This window comes from Ranitomeya imitator, chromosome 1 (assembly GCF_032444005.1).
Source record: "Ranitomeya imitator isolate aRanImi1 chromosome 1, aRanImi1.pri, whole genome shotgun sequence".
Classification (NCBI taxonomy): domain Eukaryota; kingdom Metazoa; phylum Chordata; class Amphibia; order Anura; family Dendrobatidae; genus Ranitomeya; species Ranitomeya imitator.
In genome coordinates this window covers 577,897,640-577,912,225 of record NC_091282.1, presented here as the reverse complement: position 1 = coordinate 577,912,225, position 14,586 = coordinate 577,897,640, and the positions used below count along the sequence as shown (strand labels likewise).

The window sequence follows — 14,586 nt, the reverse complement described above, 5'->3', positions numbered from 1 at the left end:
ATGCACCCCATGATCCTGTTTGCCTTGGCAGCTGCTGCCTGGCACTGGCTGCTCCAGGTAAGTTTATCATTAACTAGGATCCCCAAGTCCTTCTCCCTGTCAGATTTACCCAGTGGTTTCCCATTCAGTGTGTAATGGTGACATTGATTCCTTCTTCCCATGTGTATAACCTTACATTTATCATTGTTAAACCTCATCTGCCACCTTTCAGCCCAAGTTTCCAACTTATCCAGATCCATCTGTAGCAGAATACTATCTTCTCTTGTATTAACTGCTTTACATAGTTTTGTATCATCTGCAAATATCGATATTTTACTGTGTAAACCTTCTACCAGATCATTAATGAATATGTTGAAGAGAACAGGTCCCAATACTGACCCCTGCGGTACCCCACTGGGTACCCTGTGATTCATTACTCAACATGACTGTGTATCTTCAGGTCTTCCAGGGGGACGTGACACCCTTGTGATAGTATGTCAAGGAACGTATATACTATACAGTATAATCCTTAGTTGGGTCATGAGTAGAAATATACTGAACATTGCTACTCACTAATTTACTGGAAAGCCAGTTCCACTTACAGATTTGCTATACAGAAACCTTTGTGATAACCCTTTTATGACAGATTAGCAATGTTGGTTCCCATACATAAATCCCCATCAGCCGGAGTTGTGTTTCCTGTTTATGCAGCTGATAATGCTGAAAGCACAGGAAGGTAATAGATAAGGTATGGGAGTTACACCAGCAAGTTATATATTCCAGGAAGACAATCTGGAAAAGGTCAGAGAGAGTTGTGCTTGCAATACAGAATGGCTGTACCCAAACTTCTGTCTGTTTTGACAGTGCTGCTGAGCATCCCACGTTATGGTAAGTAATACCTCTCTATAATGGCACAAGTATCGGTACGGTCTAGTGTGTGTAAATGATGATAGAAGTGATATGTAGTGTTGTGTATACATCTAATATATTTTTTTCTTTCAATAGAGAGACAACATTTGGTTTAAAACAAATTGATGTGTTTTTTTTTTCAAAGCTTTATGTGACACCTTCTATTATACTGTATCTGTATTTGTGTCCAAATAGGTTTTTTTCTTTAATTGGAAAATCTATAATATAGTAATTTAGGTCTAGTAGTTTAACCCCATGAGCTATCCTACATGATAAAAGAAAAAATCCATCTTCACACACTTTCAGATCCTTTATAGTTAATTGGTAGCTAGGATATCAGTATGGCATCCATTTAACTGACCATTTCCATGTGTGCATTTCTCTTTGTTATATTTCTCCTTGTGATTACGCACCAGTCAGATGTTATGTCTTTATTACTACATGCTGTAACTTTTTTCTTCAACAAATATTACAGTAAAATACTCTGGTCGGAGATTGTTATGAAGCATAGGTCACTCACAGGCATGAGAAAAATATATACAGTAGGATGCCGTAATGTGAACAGTCAGGGAGAATGGTTTGACAAAATGAGCAATTGTTCTATGAATCCTTAAAGGGACTCTGTCACCTGAATTTGGAGGGAACAATTTTCAGCCATAGAGGCGGGGTTTTCGGGTGTTTGATTCACCCTTTCCTTACCCGCCGGCTGCATGCTGGCTGCAATATTGGATTGAAGTTCATTCTCTGTCCTCCGTAGTACACGCCTGCACAAGGCAATCTTGGCATATACAGTGTGTGTGTGTGGTGCGTACGGCGTATATAGTGTGTGTGTGCTGCGTACGGCATATACAGTGTGTATGTGGTGCATGCGGCGTATACAGTATGTGTGTGTGTGCTGTGTACGGCATATACAGTGTGAGTTTGGTGCGTACGGCATATACAGTGTGTGTGTGTGTGTGTGTGGTGTGCCTCTGTTCCGCTGGTGGTACCACGCAAGAGGCTGGTACCACCAGCAGTTTCCATATTGGGACACGCATCACTTGGGTGTCCCAATATGGAGGTCAGTGAACTTCCGCCTGTTGGAATTCTGGGATCCGGACACATCTGGATGGAACAGGATGTGAAGATATTACAAGGTACAGTAAGTATATATATATATATATATATATATACTAGCTGAAGAGCCCGGCGTTGCCTGGGCATAGTAAATATCTGTGGTTAGTTATAGCACCTCACTTCTCTTATTTTCCCATCACGCCTCTCATTTTCCCCCTCACATCTCTCATTTTCTCCCTTACACCTCTCATTTTCCCCCTCACTCCTCTTATTTTCCCCCTCACTCCTCTCATTCCCCCCTAACACTTGTCATTTCGACCTCACATCTGTCATGTTCCGATCACTCCACTATTTTCCCTCACTCCTCTCATTTTGCACTCACACCTTTTCATTTTCAACTCACACCCCTCATTTTCACCTCACACCTCTTATTTTCCCCTCATGTTTGTCATCTCCCTTATATATAGTATACACCTGTATGTCATCTCCTGTATATAGTATATACCTGTATGTCATCTCCCCTGTAAATAGTATATACCTGCTGTATGTCATCTCCTCCTGTATATAGTATATACCTGTATGTCATCTCTTTTGTATATACTATATACCTGTATGGCATCTCCTCCTATATATAGTATATACCTGTATATCATCTCCTGTATATAGTAAATACCTGTATGTCATCTCCCCTGTATATACGTACTGTATGTCATCTCCTCCTCTATATACCTATGTGTCATCTCTTTTATATAGTATATATCTGTATGTCATCTCCTCCTGTATATAGTATATACTTGTGCCATCTCCTCCTGTATATAGTATATACCTGTGTGTCATCTGCTCCTGTATATAGTATATACCAGTTTGTCATCTCCTGTATATAGTATGTACCTGTATGTCATCTCCTCCTGTATATACTATATACCTGTGTGTCATCTCCTCCTGTATATAGTATATATCTGTGTGTCATCTCCTCCTGTATATAGTATATACGGGTGTCATCTCCCCTGTATATAGTATAGTTATATAGTATATAACTGTAAGTCATCTCCTCCTGTATATAGTATATACCTGTGTGTCATCTGCTCCTGTATATAGTATATACCTGTGTGTCATCTCATGTATATAGTATGTACCTGTATGTCATCTCCTCCTGTATATAGTATATACCTGTGTGTCATCTCCTCCTGTATATAGTATTTACCTGTGTGTCATCTCCTGTATATAGTATATATCTATGTGTCATCTCCTCCTGTATATAGTATATACGGGTGTCATCTCCCCTGTATATACCTGTGTGTCATCTCCTCCTGTATATAGTATATATCTGTGTGTCATCTCCTCCTGTATATAGTATGTACCTGTATGTCATCTCCTGTATATAGTATATACCTTTTTGTCATCTCCCCTGTAAATAGTACATACCTGCTGTATGTCATCTCCTCCTGTATATAGTATATATCTGTGTGTCATCTCCTCCTGTATATAGTATGTACCTGTATGTCATCTCCTGTATATAGTATATACCTTTTTGTCATCTCCCCTGTAAATAGTACATACCTGCTGTATGTCATCTCCTCCTGCATATAGTATATACCTGTGTGTCATCTCCTCCTGTATATAGTATATACCTGTATGTCATCTCCTGTATATAGTATATACCTGTGTGTCATCTCCTCCTGTATATAGTACATACCTGTGTGTCATCTCCTCCTGTATATAGTATATACCTGTATGTCATCTCTTCTGTATATACTATATACCTGTATGTTATCTCCTCCTCTATATAGTATATACCTGTGTCTCATTCATCTCCCCTGTATATAGTATATACCTGTATGTCATCTCCCCTGTAAATAGTATATACCTGCAGTATGTCATCTCCTCCTGTATATAGAATATACCTGTGTGTCATCTCCTGTATATAATATATACCTGTATGTCATCTCCCCTGTATATAGTATATACCTGTGTGTCATCTCCTCCTGTATATAGTACATACCTGTGTGTCATCTCCTCCTGTTTATATTATATACCTGTATGTCATCTCTTCTGTATATACAGTTAGGTCCATATATATTTGGACAGAGACAAAATTTTTTCTAGTTTTGGTTATAGACATTACCACAATGAATTTTAAACAAAACAATTCAGATGCAGTTGAAATTCAGACTTTCAGCTTTCATTTGAGGGTATCCACATTAAAATTGGATGAAGGGTTTAGGAGTTTCAGCTCCTTAACATGTGCCACCCTGTTTTTAAAAGGACCAAAAGTAATTGGACAATTGACTCCAAGGCTATTTCATGGACAGGTGTGGGCAATCACTTCGTTATGTCATTCTCAATTAAGCAGATAAAAGGTCTGGAGTTGATTTGAGGTGTGGTACTTGCATTTGGAAGGTTTTGCTGTGAAGTAAACATGCGGTCAATGGAGCTCTCCATGCAGGTGAAACAAGCCATCCTTAAGCTGCGAAAACCGAAAAAACCCATCCGAAAAATTGCTTCAATATTAGGAGTGGCAAAATCTACAGGTTGGTACATCCTGAGAAAGAAAGAAAGCACTGGTGAACTCATCAATGCAAAAAGACCTGGGCGCCCATGGAAGACAACAGTGGTGGATGATCGCAGAATAATCTCCATGGTGAAGAGAAACCCCTTCACAACAGCCAACCAAGTGAATAACACTCTCCAGGAGGTCGGCGTATCAATATCCAAATTTATCATAAAGGGAAGACTGCATGAAAGTAAATACAGAGGGTTCACTGCACGGTGCAAGCCACTCATAAGCATCAAGAATAAAACGGCTAGACTGGACGTTGCTTAAAAACTTCTAAAAAAGCCAGCACAGTTCTGGAAGAACATTCTTTGGACAGGTGAAACCAAGATCAACCTCTACCAGAATGATGGAAAGAGAAAAGTATGGCAAAGGCGTGGTACAGCTCATGATCCAAAGCATACCACATCATCTGTAAAACACGGCGGAGGCAGTTTGATGGCTTGGGCATGCATGGCTGCCAGTGGCACTGGGTCACTAGTGTTTATTGATGATGTGACACAGGACAGAAGCAGCCGAATGAATTCTGAGGTATTCAGAGACATACTGTGTGCTCAGATCCAGCCAAATGCAACAAAACTGATTGGTCATCGTTTCATACTACAGATGGACAATGACTCAAAACATAAAGCCAAAGCAACCCAGGAGTTTATTAAAGCAAAGAAGTGGAATATTCTTGAATGGCCAAGTCAGTCACCTGATCTCAACCCAATTGAGAATGCATTTCACTTGTTAAAGACTAAACTTCAGACAGAAAGGCCCACAAACAAACAGCAACTGAAAACCACCGCAGTGAAGGCCTGGCAGGGCATCAAAAAGGAGGAAACACAGCGTCTGGTGATGTCCATGAGTTCAAGACTTCAGGCAGTCATTGCCAACAAAGGGTTTTCAACCAAATACTAGAAATGAACATTTTATTTAACATTATTGAATCTTTCCAATTACTTTTGGTCCCTTTAAAAACAGGGTGGCAGATGTTAAGGAGCTGAAACTCCCAAACCCTTCATCCAATTTTAATGTGGATACCCTCAAATGAAAACTGAAAGTCTGAACTTCAACTGCATCTGAATTGTTTTGTTTAAAATTCATTGTGGTAATGTCTACAACCAAAATTAGAAAAATGTTGTCTCTGTCCAAATATATATGGACCTAACTGTATTATATACCTGTATGTCATCTCTTCTATATATACTATATACCTGTATGTCATCTCCTCCTATATATAGCATATACCTGTATGTCATCTCCTGTATATAGTATATACCTGTATGTCATCTCCCCTGTATATAGTCTATACCTGCTGTATGTCATCTCCTCCTCTATATACCTATGTGTCATCTCCTCTTTTATATAGTATATACGTGTATGTCATCTCCTCCTGTATATAGTATATATGTGTGTCATCTCCTCCTGTATATAGTATATACCTGTAAGTCATCTCCTCCTATATATAGTATATACCTGTGTGTCATCTGCTCCTGTATATAGTATATACCTGTGTGTCATCTCTGTTGTGAATTCCGCTCTTGGGCTCCCTCCGGTGGTTGTAAGTGGCACTTTTGTGAGTTCTGCTCTTGGGCTCCCTCTTGTGGTTTCTAGTGGTATGGCTGCTCCTTGGAGTTAGCTGTCATCAGCTGCCTCCACTTATCGTCTCTTCTGCTCGGCCATTATAGTCTGTCTCTATCTTCAGCCAGTGCCACTTGTAAATGGTTCCTGGTTGGATTCACATCTCTTTGGAGTTCCCCGTTATCCTGACCAGTTCAGCTAAGCTAAGTTTTTGCTTGCCCTTTTCTGTCCATAGATTGTGGACTTATCCATTCTGTGCTTTCTATGTTTTTCCAGCTTATCAGTGTGAATTAATTCTGTCTTGCTGGAAGCTCTGGGAGGCAGATTTGCCCTCCACACCTTTAGTCAGGTGTGGAGATTTTTTGTAAACTCTGCGTGGATTTTTGTAGTGTTTTATACTGACCGCACAGTATTCCATCCTATCCTATCTATTTAGTTAGACTGGCCTCCTGTGCTCATCCTGGTTTCATTCTGTGTATGTCTTTTCCCTCTCCACTCACAGTCATTATTTGTGGGGGGCTAATCTATCCTTTGGGGATTTTCCCTGAGGCAAGATAGCTTTCCTGCTTCTATCTTTAGGGGTAGTTAGCTCTTAGGCTGTGACGAGATGCCTAGGGAGAGTTAGGAGCATTCCACGGCTACTTCTAGTGTTGTGTTGAGCTTAGGGACTGCGGTCAGTACAGTTACCACTTCCTTCAGAGCTCATTCCATGTTGCTCCTAGACCACCGTATCATAACACATCTCCTCCTGTATATAGTATGTACATGTATGTCATCTCCTGTATATAGTATATACCTGTGTGTCATCTCCCCCTGTATATACTATTTACCTGTGTCATCTCCTCCTGTATATATTATATATCTGTATCATCTCCTCCTATATATAGTATATACATGTGTCATCTCCCCTGTATATAGTATATACATGTGTCATCTCCCCTGTATATAGTATATACATGTGTATCATCTCCTCCTGTATATAGTATATACCTATGTGCCATCTCCCCTGTATATAGTATATACCTGTGTCATCTCCCCTGTATATAGTATATACCTGTGTGTCATCTCCTCCTGTATGTACGTGTGTCATCTCCCCTGTATATAGTAAATACCTGTGTGTCATCTCCTCCTGTATATAGTATATACCTGTGTGTCATCTCTCCTGTATATAGTATATATCTGTGTGTCTTTTCCCCTGTATATAGTATATACCTGTGTGTCATCTCCTCCTGTATATAGTATATACCTGTGTGTCATCTCTCCTGTATATAGTATATACCTGTGTGTCATCTCCCCTGTGTATAGTATATATGTGTATGTCATCTCCTCCTGTATATAGTATATACCTGTGTGTCATCTCTGTTATGAAAGGTAATTCAGTACCACAATGGACATAGAGGTCAGCGCACATACAGTGACCTGGCAATAACCCAAAAAACAAGAACGAGCTCTGAGACGTGGGAACTCTGTTGACCGCAATCCCTAATCCTCTCCAACCACACTAAAGGCAGCCGTGGATTGCGCCTAACGCTTCCTATGCAACTCGGCACGGCCTGAGAAACTAGCTAGCCTGAAGATAGAAAATAAGCCTACCTTGCCTCAGAGAAATACCCCAAAGGAAAAGGCAGCCCCCACATATAATGACTGTGAGTTAAGATGAAAAGACAAACGTAGAGATGAAATAGATTTAGCAAAGTGAGGCCCAACTTTCTGAACAGAGCGAGGATAGGAAAGGTAACTTTGCGGTCAACACAAAACCCTACAAAAACCACGCAAAGGGGGCAAAAAGACCCTCCGTACCGAACTAACGGCACGGAGGTACACCCTCTGCGTCCCAGAGCTTCCAGCAAGCAGAAAAAAACAAATTGACAAGCTGGACAGAAAAAAACAGCAAACAAATAGCAAAGAGGAACTTAGCTATGCAGAGCAGCAGGCCACAGGAACGATCCAGGAGGAAACAGGTCCAATACTAGAACATTAACTGGAGGCCAGGATCAAAGCACTAGGTGGAGTTAAATAGAGCAGCACCTAACGACTTCACCACATCACCTGAGGAAGGAAACTCAGAAGCCGCAGTACCACTTTCCTCCACCAACGGAAGCTCACAGAGAGAACCAGCCGAAGTACCACTTGTGACCACAGGAGGAAGCTCTGCCGCAGAATTCACAACACATCTCCTCCTGTATATAGTATATATCTGTATGTCATCTCCTCCTTTATTAGACCTCGTTCACACGTTATTTGGTCAGTATTTTTACTTCAGTATTTGTAAGCTAAATTGGCAGTCTGGTAAATCCCCAGCCAACAGGAAGCCCTCCCCCTGGCAGTATATATTAGATCACACATACACATAATAGACAGGTCATGTGACTGACAGCTGCCGTATTTCCTATATGGTACATTTGTTGCTCCTGTAGTTTGTCTGCTTATTAATCAGATTTTTATTTTTGAAGGATAATACCAGACTTGTGTGTGTTTTAGGGTGAGTGTGTCAAGTTGTGTGTGTTGAGTTGCATGTGGTGACATGCATGTAGCGACTTTTGTGAGATGAGTTTTGTGTGGCGACATGCGTGTAGCAACTTTTTGTGTGTCGAATTGCATGTGACAGGTTAGTGTAGCAAGTTGTGTGCAGCAAGTTTTGCGCATGGCGAGTTTTGTGTGGTGCGTTTTGAGTATGTGCAAGTTTTGTGTGAGGCAACTTTTGCATGTGTTGCAACTTTTGTGCATGTGGCAATTTTTCCGCGGGTGCAAGTTTTGCGTGTGGTGAGTTTTCCCATGAGGTGAGTTTTGCACGTGTGGCGAGTTTTGCGTGAGCCTAGTTTTGCATGTGGTGAGTTTTGTGCGTGGCGAGTTTTGAGCGCGACTTTTGTGTTTCGACTTATGTGGCGAGGTTGGTGTATGTGTGGTGAAATGTGTGCTGAGGGTGGTATATGTGTTCAAGCACGTGGAAGTGTGTGGCGCATTTTGTGTGTGTGTTCATATCCCTGTGTGTGGTTAGTATCCCATGTCGGAGCCCCACCTTAGCAACTGTACGGTATATACTCTTTGGCGCCATCGCTCTCATTCTTTAAGTCCCCCTTGTTCACATCTGGCAGCTGTCAATTTGCCTCCAACACTTTTCTTTTCACTTTTTCCCCATTATGTAGATAGGGGCAAAATTGTTTGGTGAATTGGAAAGCGCGGGGTCAAAATTTCACCTCACAACATAGCCTATGACGCTCTCGTGGTCCAGACGTGTGACTGTGCAAAATTTTGTGGCTGTAGCTGCGACGCCTCCAACACTTTTCCTTTCACTTTTTCCACATTATGTAGATAGGGGCAAAATTGTTTGGTTAATTGGAAAGCGCGGGGTTAAAATTTCACCTCACAACATAGCCTATGACGCTCTCGGGGTCCAGACGTGTGACTGTGCAATATTTTGTGGCTGTAGCTGCGACGGTTCAGATGCCAATCCCGGACATAAACAGGTCCTTCTCAAAAAATTAGCATATAGTGTTAAATTTCATTATTTACCATAATGTAATGATTACAATTAAACTTTCATATATTATAGATTCATTATCCACCAATTGAAATTTGTCAGGTCTTTTATTGTTTTAATACTGATGATTTTGGCATACAACTCCTGATAGCCCAAAAAACCTGTCTCAATAAATTAGCATATCAAGAAAAGGTTCTCTAAACGACCTATTACCCTAATCTTCTGAATCAACTAATTAACTCTAAACACATGCAAAAGATACCTGAGGCTTTTATAAACTCCCTCCTGGTTCATTACTCAAAACCCCCATCATGGGTAAGACTAGCGACCTGACAGATGTCAAGAAGGCCATCATTGACACCCTCAAGCAAGAGGGTAAGACCCAGAAAGAAATTTCTCAACAAATAGGCTGTTCCCAGAGTGCTGTATCAAGGCACCTCAATGGTAAGTCTGTTGGAAGGAAACAATGTGGCAGAAAACGCTGTACAACGAGAAGAGGAGACCGGACCCTGAGGAAGATTGTGGAGAAGGACCGATTCCAGACCTTGGGGAACCTGAGGAAGCAGTGGACTGAGTCTGGTGTGGAAACATCCAGAGGCACCGTGCACAGGCGTGTGCAGGAAATGGGCTACAGGTGCCGCATTCCCCAGGTAAAGCCACTTTTGAACCATAAACAGCGGCAGAGGCGCCTGACCTGGGCTACAGAGAAGCAGCACTGGACTGTTGCTAAGTGGTCCCAAGTACTTTTTTCTGATGAAAGCAAATTTTGCATGTCATTCGGAAATCAAGGTGCCAGAGTCTGGAGGAAGACTGGGGAGAAGGAAATGCCAAAATGCCTGAAGTCCAGTGTCAAGTACCCACAGTCAGTGATGGTGTGGGGTGCCATGTCAGCTGCTGGTGTTGGTCCACTGTGTTTCATCAAGGGCAGGGTCAATGCAGCTAGCTATCAGGAGATTTTGGAGCACTTCATGCTTCCATCGGCTGAAATGCTTTATGGAGATGAAGATTTCATTTTTCAGCACGACCTGGCACCTGCTCACAGTGCCAAAACCACTGGTAAATGGTTTACTGACCATGGTATTACTGTGCTCAATTGGCCTGCCAACTCTCCTGACCTGAACCCCATAGAGAATCTGTGGGATATTGTGAAGAGAAAGTTGAGAGACGCAAGACCCAACACTCTGGATGAGCTTAAGGCCGCTATTGAAGCATCCTGGGCCTCCATAACATCTCAGCAGTGTCACAGGCTGATTGCCTCCATGCCACGCCGCATTGAAGCAGTCATTTCTGCCAAAGGATTCCCGACCAAGTATTGAGTGCATAACTGAACATTATTATTTGATGGTTTTTTTGTTTGTTATTAAAAAACACTTTTATTTGATTGGATGGGTGAAATATGCTAATTTATTGAGACAGGTTTTTTGGGTTATCAGGAGTTGTATGCCAAAATCATCAGTATTAAAACAATAAAAGACCTGACAAATTTCAGTTGGTGGATAATGAATCTATAATATATGAAAGTTTAATTGTAATCATTACATTATGGTAAATAATGAAATTTAACACTATATGCTAATTTTTTGAGAAGGACCTGTACACACGCACACACACACACACACATTCAGCTTTATATATTTTACATATATATATATATATATATATATATAATCATTATGGATTATACTTGGAAATATTACACAATAATATAAATTGTACCTAATATTGTTTTATTATTAGTTTACTTTATAATGCAATCTGTAATAGTATTTCTTAATATTTCTTCTTGGCACCTTTTGCACTTCAGATTAGACACATACGTCACAAAGAGCACAATGTCACGGATTACACAATAGTGATTTTTCTCAGTACAACTTAATAGATCACAATACCGTAACTCACGCATGCGCTGAGTTCTCCTGCATTCTTCCTGCTGCCTACAGCGTATGAACACATACGAAACTTTCTATTAGCTGCAGCCCAGTCAAGTGACCGTAACAGCCCAATATTTATACCGGACAATTAACACACTGAAGCCATGCCCCCTGAGGAAGCGATAACCATGCGAAATGCACATCAAAATACGTGGCCGCAGGATCTTTTCTTCCAATGGGCAATTAACCTTTTATTTAATACTATCATGATACATGTATAGCAAGCACTAATTACATACCATGAATTTCACAATAGATTTGACATCATAGCACCTTACCATATTATCTTTTTGCTATATATTTTGGTACACGGTAATGGATAAAGCAATCTACAGTAGTATAAGAATGATAGAAGATGCTGGTGTTTCTTATGTAGATTACTATAATTTATAGGTAGTTCGCATACCCTTCCTTATTATGTAATCCTTGACTTGGCCTTCAGCCACCGTCATTTCACCTACGGATCAAAACCCTTTATATACCCACTGTAATTTATTTTTATTACGCAAATGTTGATTATTGGTATTTTTTCATGTAATAATAAAGATATTTGTAATTTTTATATGGTCATGACTCTACTAGTCAGTGGATACAGAGTGATTACAAAACGGGTACATTCTTTATAATATTCTAAACTTAAAACCAATTTGAAGGGGGGGGGATCTTCACCTCCCTGTCTATGATTCCCCAGCAGAAAAGTTCAAATGGTGATTAACCCCTTAACAACCAGACTTATTTTTGTTTTTGCAGTTTTGTTTTTCGCTCCCTTCCTTCCCAGAGCCATAACTTTTTCATTATTTGGTCAAAATGGCCATGTCAGGGCTTAGTTTTTGCGGGACGAGTTCTACTTTTGAACAACACCATTGGTTTTAGCATATCATGTATTGAAAAACAGGAAACAAAACTCCAAGTGCGGTGAAATTGCATAAAAAAGTGCAACAATCGCACAGTGCTTTTTTTTTTTTTTTACCATGTTCACTAAATGCTAAAACTGACCTGCCTTAAGGATTCTCCAGGTCATTGCAAGTTCATAGATACCATACATGTACAGGTTCTTTTTTATTTAAGTGGAGAAAAAAAAATCCAAAATTTGTTAAAAAAAAATTGCAACATTTTTCAATACTCGCAGCATCTCCATTTTTCATGATATAGGGAAAGGGCGAGGACTTATTTTTTGTTTGCCGAGCTGATGTTTTTAATGATTCCATTTTGGTGCAGATACGAACTTTATCTAATGCTGTGGTAACCAAAAAAAGTAATTCTGGCATTTTTACTTTTTTACACTGTTTAACGATCAGGATAATCTTTTTTTATATTGATAGATCAGGCGATTCTGAATGCGGCGATACCACATAAGTGTATATTTGATTATTTTATTGTTTTATTTTGAATGGGGCGAAAGGGGAGTGATTTTATATTTTGTATATATTTTTAGAAACATATTACCGTGCTTCAATAGTCACCATGGGAGACTAGAATCTGCAGTTGTCTGATCGGCTCTGCTACATGCATGCGATGATCAGATCGACCACCGGGTGGTGCTCATAGCAATCTGGCTATGACAACCATAGAGGTCTGCTGGAGACCTCTGGTTGTCATGCCGACCCATCAATGACCCGCGATCATGTGACGGGGTCACCGATGGGTGGGTTTAGTGACACGCTTCCAGTAAGCACAAGTTAAATGCCGCTATCAGAGATTGACAGGGTCATTTAACTAGTCAACATCTGTGGGTGAATTGCGATTCTACCCGTGGTTGTTTCAGGCACATGTCAGCTATAAATATCAGCTGTCATGTGCCCAGAAAGGTGCAGGCTCAGCGCCTGAGCCCACACCAAACAGCGGGAGTCCGACATCGATGTACTATTGCACCCAAGGGGATAAAAAAGAACCACAAAACGGATTTCTTTAACAAAGGTATCAATTTGATTTATATTACAGTGCCATTACAGACACGTCTTTATATTACATAATCAAGCTGACAGGATCTCTTTATTAAAACTCTCTGCACTTGAGAATTTTTGGGGTTACTAACGGCTTGATTATTCTGCCTGATAATTAGAAAACAGATGTAGGCCGGTTTCATACGTCAGTGGCTCAGGTACGTGAGGTGACAGTTTCCTCACGTTCCGTAGACACTGACTCACGTAGACACATTAAAATCAATGTGTCTCTGCACATCTCAGCGGGTTTTCACGAACCGTGTGTCCGTTTGGAAAACAGAGACATGTCAGTGTTCGTGGGAGCGCACGTATTACACGGACCCATTAAAGTCAATGGGTCCGTGTAAAACACGTACCGCACACGAATGTTGTCCGTGTGCAGGCCGTGTGCCGTGCAGGAGACAGCGTTACTGTAAGCGCTGTCCTCCCCGCGTGGTGCTGAAGCCACTAATCATTTCTTCTCTCCAGCATCGTTCGCTGGAGAGAAGATATGAAAACTCTTTTTTTTTGTGTTTAAAATAAAGATTCCTGTCCCCAACCCCCTCCCACCCCCTGTGAACCCCCCCCCCCCCCCGCTGTTAATGAAATACTTACGTATGGGAGGTGGAGCCGCATATTCATCACTGTAATAGGCGGCACCACGTGACCGCTCATACAGGAGAAGCTGCGGCGAGGACAGGAAGCAGCGCCAGCGAGGGAGCCGGGTAATTATTTCATTAACAGCGGGGGGCGCACAGGGGGTGGGAGGGGGTTGGGGACAGGAATCTTTTTTTTAAACACAAAAAAAAAAGAAAAAAAAAGAGTTTTTATATCTTCTCTCCAGCGAACGATGCTGGAGAGAAGAAATGATTAGCAGCTTCAGCACCAGATGCAGGGGACAGCGCTTAACTGTAGCGCTGTCTCCTGCATGGTGCGTGTGGTCCTCAGTCGGCACACGGGCGGCACATGGATGCCGCATGTGTGCCACACTGATGTGCCACATAAACGCACGGACACACGGACACGGATAATTCCGGTACCGATTTTTCCGGTACCGGAATTATCTGGACGTGTGAGACTGGCCGTAAGTGCACTGTTATATGCAAATACAGCTGAGTAGAGACGCATCAAATTTATTAAGAAGTGCTTGCCTTTTAATCAATTAGGTGCATTCTACTCCAGCATACA

The 14,586-nt window shown here is 41.2% G+C and overlaps 1 protein-coding gene across 1 annotated transcript in view; it reads left to right on the top strand.

The window, feature by feature from the left end:
* The first annotated feature begins 747 nt into the window (after positions 1 to 747).
* The window catches only part of LOC138680117 (serine protease ami-like), a 151,287-nt gene continuing 137,448 nt past the window's right edge, over positions 748 to 14,586 (top strand). Inside the window, exon 1 of the mRNA XM_069767851.1 lies at positions 748 to 867. Coding sequence (XP_069623952.1) covers positions 810 to 867 — 58 coding nt within the window. The 5' untranslated portion in view covers positions 748 to 809. The remainder of the gene's footprint in view (positions 868 to 14,586) is intronic.